Source organism: Peromyscus californicus, unplaced genomic scaffold, assembly GCF_007827085.1.
Source record: "Peromyscus californicus insignis strain IS unplaced genomic scaffold, ASM782708v3 Scaffold_19__1_contigs__length_69161282, whole genome shotgun sequence".
NCBI classification, from domain to species: domain Eukaryota; kingdom Metazoa; phylum Chordata; class Mammalia; order Rodentia; family Cricetidae; genus Peromyscus; species Peromyscus californicus.
This window is the reverse complement of record NW_026294491.1, coordinates 322,501-329,040: the sequence shown is the minus strand read 5'-3', so window position 1 is coordinate 329,040 and position 6,540 is coordinate 322,501. Positions and strand designations below refer to the sequence as shown.

Sequence of the window (6,540 nt, the reverse complement as noted above, 5' to 3'; positions counted from 1 at the left end):
TTAGAGTTTGAATATAGCTTTTAAACACACCATTCTCTGAGAAAATTCTTCTCTCGACAACACTTTCTTCAGAGCTGCTTTCATGGCTTCATTTCTCAAGCTGTAGATGACTGGATTGAGTGTTGGAGGTATTACAGTGTAGAATATGGAGAATGTGAGGTCCATAGCTGACAGAGAATCTGAAGGGGGTCTTAGAAACTCAAAGCCTGCAGCTGAGAGAAAGAAGGTAACTACAAACAAGTGTGGTAGGCAAGTGGAGAATACCTTAGTCCGACCTTCAGATGATGGAATTCTCATCACAGTTGAGAAGATCTGAATATAGGAGAACACAATGGAGATCAAACAGACAAAGGCTGTGGATGTTGTGAATGCGGCCACTGCAATCTCATTAATGAATTCGTAAGAACAGGCTAGTTTTAGCATTTGGGGAATGTCACAGAAGAACTGGTGAATAATTCTCTGCCCACAAAGAGGAATTGAGAAGTTAACACCTGTGTGTATGAGCCCAGACAGGCCACCTGCCATCCACACAGCTATCACTGCACGCTTGCAGGCACGGGGATCCATAATTGTCTCATACTGCAGTGGCCGACAGATGGCGACATATCGGTCATAAGACATCACTGTGAGGATAGCTACTTCTGACGATGCCAGAGCTATGAAGAAGAAAACCTGAAGCATACACTGACCAAGGGAAATGAAACCATTGTTCATGAGTGAGTTTGCAATGGATTGGGGGACAGTAACAGAGATGAAGCAGAGGTCCAAAAGAGAGAGGTGCTTCAAGAAGTAGTACATGGGAGAATGCAGACGATGGTCCAAGGTGGTGATAGTGATAATGAGCAGATTGCCCATAATGGCCAGCAGGTATGTTATCAAAAAGAGCACTGCATGTAAAATCTGAAGCTTACGCTCATCAGAGAACCCCATGAGAAGGAATCCAGTCTTGGAGCTCACATTCATTCTGGGTCACCCTGGAGACTCAAGGTTTGGCTCTGTTTAAGGAAAAGATGAAATAAAACTACTGATAGCAAGAAGAGCTTGTCATCCCTGGAATTAGCTAACATTCACTTCTGACAAATATTTAGCAATTTCATGGAAATAGAAACCCTAAGTGTGATTAACAAGTCATGAGAATTTTCTGGAATAGAACCTGAATTGTCAAAATTAGAAAAACTGAATGAAATGATGATGGAAATAGCTTTACTTCAATAAAACCAGTGAGAATGAGGTCAATATAATAGCTTCATATTTTATACGTGGTACCTTAGCATCAAAATAATACACTGCATTAAACAATAGTCAGTCATGCGGTGGTGGTACACACCTTTAATCCCAGTACTTGGAAGATAGAGGCAGGCAGATCTCTGTGAGTTTGAGGCCAGCCTGGTCTACCAAAGTGAGTTCCAAGACAGCCAGGACTGTTACACATACAAACTCCATGTCAAAAAAACAAATGATAATAATAATAATAATAATAATAATAATAATAATAATAATAATAATGATAATAATAATACACTGCAGCCTCCTCTGATAACTATAAAAAATTTAGTTACTGGTACAACCTATAAATGATTAGGAATAACCCAGAATAAATGGAGGAAAGATATCAGTCACTTCAGTGAGAACATACAGGCAATTATGTGTTGTTTCTCCTTTTTCTATCTGCACAGGAACAAAATTCTCTTTAGCTTTTCTCTTTTCTCAGTCAGTGTCTACATCTGTGCCCATCTGTATTCCATCTCAACAACTGCTTTGTTACAGTATGGCATATTCTCTCTCTCTCTCTCTCTCTCTCTCTCTCTCTCTCTCTCTCTCTCTCTCTACCACTCATATTGACCACTGTGCTGTGCTCTGTGTGTATATGTGTATCTCTGTATTAAATATACATAGATACTTTATCTCATCCATTTATAGAATGAGCATGTCTCTGTTCCATTATTTTTCCTACAATCTCCTTTCTCCTGCTGCTTTGCTCCTGTTTCAGAGCCTCATGTTCTGATTCACGCTTAGCTACCTCCAACTTGGTCAGCTCCATCTCCCTCTCACATATCTTTCATCTTCACATTCAAAAAACATTAAAATTTTATCTGCTAATTATTTCTTCAGTTATTACCTCTTGTTACTTTATAGATGAGTCTTTCATCTTTGGCAGTTTCATTCCTCAACTTTATGCAATTCCAGTCATACTTCCATGTTGTGCTGGGCTGATCTGTGAAGCAAATCACCAAGACTTTCTTAACTTTGCACTTCAATTTCTGCTGATTTCATTATTATGAATAATATCCAAAATCCTTATTGTGCCAAACATTATCTTCCCCAACATGTTCCCTGACTGATCGTCCAATTCTTCTCTCATTGTAACTTACCCAACTCTTGCAATCCTTGTGTCTAATAATGATACTCTCAAGAAGCCAATCAAATCATAAGGCTATGCTGTTTTTTTTCTTAAACTATATCTTGACATTTCCTGATAATTCTTCCTCTAAGACTCCATCCACTTGGCTTGGAAAATATTTGATAATTTTAGGACAGTCACATTACTTCCCTGGTTAAAAATTTTTCTGAGCTTAACAGACAGCTCGGGAAGTGTTCATGTAAGGTAGTCCATACCACATACACTGAGGTGACTATAATTCATGTCTTTTCTAGACTCACTTCCTGTATGTATTTTCCAGCCTATTTAAACTATTCTTTGGGAAAGGAAATTATAAGTCTTATTAGAAGTCATTTCTGTGATAACTGACATGGATGCTCATGCATGCTACTTAAATGTCAAGTGAATTATATAGAACTTGGAGAAGTTTCACTTACCAATTTTGACCTTAGTCAATGGGAACAAATTTCACTGGATCCTTGAGATTCTTGGATTCACTGGATCTTGAGATTCTTTGTTCCAGAATCTAGCTGTGAGATTTTCATGTAAGGAAAGGACTAAGGTGCTCTCATACAAAACTGAGTATGAAGCAAAGGATGCTTTGACTCCTTATTAAGCCCATGGTACCTGAAGCTGCCCAGGCACCAGGGGACATGCTGTTCCTCCAGGCTTGGTCTCAGGTAAACACTGTTCAAAGGGTGGAATTTTGAGGAGCTCTCTCTCAGGGACTCACCCCAGTGGAGAGCTGCTAATTATTCTCTTGATTTAACTGAATGTTATAGGTTTGGGTATTATAGATAAGAAATGAACAGCTTTTTAAATCTTCCTGAAGTTTATGTTCATAGATTTCTGTATAAGTTCTTTTTCCTCTTTACTTTTAATTTCAATTTAGCTGTTCATTGATGAACTCATGCATTTTTGTATAGGCTTCATGTAAAAAGGCAAATATTTAGTGGCTGTTTGTTTACATGAACTCTTAATTACAAGTATTCTTAGTATTATACCATTTTAGCATCACATGAGCTCCAAACTTTCTCCAAACACCATGTCTTTTCTAAAATCACTCTAAATGTGATTAATTTCAAGCTTTCATTTTAATAATTAATGAGATTTGCATGTGAAATATATCTCACAGACTCATGTATCTGAATGTCTGGTGCCTAGCTGGTGGCACTGTTCAGGTTGTTGGAATCTTAAGGGGGTTGAGTTTCTTTGGAGAAAGTTGTACATTTGAAACTTTCTAACCTGGGTTCCACTTCTTGTTTGCTTTCTGCTTCTTGCCTATTGATGCAACATGACCAGCAGCCTCATGCTCCTGCTACCATGTCTTCCCCAGTGATGAAAGCACCTTCTCAAACTTTAAGCCAACATAAACCCTTGCTTCCATAAGTTTCTTCTTGACGGACATTCAAGCACAACAATGAAATTGCTAATAGAGAAAATGGGAAATCCCCAAAAGCATTATAGTCCTATAGTCAAAGAAACTGTGGGGGTTAGGTAATCAAAAACCTTTTAGCTAAAGTTCAACTCAATGGAATATGGATGTGGGTTCAACACATCCCCAATGGTTGTTTTCCAGTACCAAAACACATGCATATTTGTCATGGATACTCTTAGGAGCTGGCAGAATTCCCTCACTGGTTCCCTGTTCTGGGGGAGGGGGTTGAGAGCTATAAGGGTTGGAAAAGCCAAATGGAAGTCTGCCTCCACCAGGAAAACAGAGAACCCCAAACAATATTGCACCCGCACAGGAATTACAGAGCTTGGTGCCACCATTAAGGATTTGAAAGATTCGGGGATGATGAGTCTTACCACATTCACCTTTAGCTCTCCTAATTTGTCGGTGAAGAAAATGAGTGGATCATGGAAAATGAAAGTTGATCATTGTAAGTTTAATTAATTTGCAACTCCAATCTCAGCTACTTTGCTAGATCCTTACTTGAGCAGATTAACACATCTCCTTGTACCTGGGATGTTATTTTTGATTTAGCAAATGCTTTTTCCTCCATACCGTGCTGTAAGGTCCACAAGAAGTAAATTGCTTTCTGCTGGCCTCAAATGTATATCAGCTCTCCTGTCTTGTATCATAACTTAGTTTGTAGGGGTCCTGATCACCTGTCTTCAGGGCATCATGCTGGCCCATGGCATTATGCTGATTGGACTGTGTGACTAAGAGTAGAACTGGTATTAATTGCTAGTTACTGGGGGAAGTAAATGAGGGCAGGTTGAGCTATAGATACTAAATTAGTCAGGTAAAAGCAATTCTTATTCATATTATTCATAGTATGGTGACAAGGTAACAGTATGTAGTATATATCTTAGAAAGTTAGAAGAAAGGAATTTGACTATTTTCATCATAAAAAATGTCGAATGCTAGAGGGAATAGTTGTATCCAGACTGTTTTAAACATTACACACACACACACACACACACACACACACACACACACACACACACACACACACACACCATTTTGAAATTTTATGTTTTTACGAGGTCAGTGAAATAACAAAAACTTAAAAGTTAATTAGGGCTAAAGAAGTAGCTCATTTGTAGAGAGTATCTGCTTAGCATGCAAGGTATCCTGGGTTTGGTCCTTGTACTGAAAAAGCAATCAGTTAAGCTGTGTGTGGATTCTTTGGTAAGTGCTTCATTGAATCCAGTCCACCCATGTTTGATTTTATGCCAGTGCCATGCAGGTTTGTGACTATTGTTTCATTGTGTAAGTCAGGTACTATGATACCTTTATCTTTATTCTTTCTCCCTCTTTTGATGGATATTTAGACTATTCAAGTTCCCTTGTCCTCTCCTAGAAATTTTAACATTATTTTATGTGTCTGTGGAGAAGGTCATTGTTATTTTTATGGGAATGCATTGAATTTATAGATTGCTTTGGGTAGTTTGACCATTTAGAAAACATTTATTCTTCTAATGAATTAATGTAAGATTGTCTTTTACTTATTTGTATATTGTTTAGTTATACTTACCAGTATTTTATGGTTTCATCATGGAGTTCTCTCTTTTTTAAAAAAATTATTTCTTTTCTTTTCCAATCTTTTATTTTTATAATTTTTCTTTATTCTTGAGAATTTCACACTTGTGGTCAATGAATAATACTTAGTTTATTGATAGGATGAGAATAAATACCTTTACTCAAGCTGTAAAACTTTTATTTGTTCACATCATTAGAAATTGTCCATTTATCTCTAATAAACATGACAACAGTTCTGATATGTGAACAGACAAAGGAAATGAGAAGGAAAGGACATGACTATTCCTAGGAATGCTGAAGGGAAAAGCTTACTATAGATATGTTGGAGAGCATAGCCAGAGGCAGGAACATCTGGGAGAGTCCACAGTGGGCAAGACCCTGAGCCATGTGAGGAGAAGGTGAGGGGAAGGGATAGGAGAGAGAGAGGGAACAGGTACAGTAGCCAGGAGGCCTAAAAGAGAGTCAACAAAAAGACCAGGTAACCAAAATGGTTGGATTATACAGGGAAGGACAGCTTTTGGAGGGGCAGCCCACTCCCTGGGCTGGAAAAGTTTAGGTAGGGGACAGAGTATGCCAGCCAGGAGGACCCTGTTATACATAGGGACTAAAGGATGTGGGGAGAACCTGGCAGCCATCGTCTACTTTGATAATACTAAATAGGCACCTCAGCTATTTGTCCTGGGTTTGAAATCTAACAATATGAATACTTTCACCTTATTATATATGTGTCTGTACTTTTCTTTCTATTTGGTGGCCACTGTCTATTTGTAAAATTTGCCAATATATTTATAATAAATTTAATAAACTAATTTCAAGGATAATAAATATCTTTCTTTCTTTCTTTTTGTTTTGTTTTGTTTTTCAAGACAGAGTTTCTCTGTGTAGTTTTGGTGCCTGTCCTGGATCTCACTCTGTAGACCAGGCTGGCCTCAAACTCACAGAGATCCTCCTGCCTCTGCCTCCTGTGTGCTGGGATCAAAGGCATGTGCCACCACCACCCAGCGATTTTTCATTGTTTTTACAATTAAACTATTTTGACTTGCCTGCTTGATATTACACATTCTGTAATTCATTTAACCTTGTGTTTAGACACATTAACTTTTTTCTAGTGTGGGGATGTGACAGTCAGCCCTAACCTGATGGTACTGTGTTACTGTCTACTTTATCC

At 38.2% G+C, this 6,540-nt stretch overlaps 1 protein-coding gene across 1 annotated transcript; it reads right to left on the bottom strand.

Moving 5' to 3' along the window:
• Positions 1-963, bottom strand: LOC128113972 (olfactory receptor 14J1). Its single transcript, XM_052743813.1, has one exon. It carries the CDS (start codon positions 961-963, stop codon positions 1-3), a length of 963 nt encoding a protein of 320 aa, XP_052599773.1.
• Between the last annotated feature and the right edge of the window lie 5,577 nt (positions 964-6,540).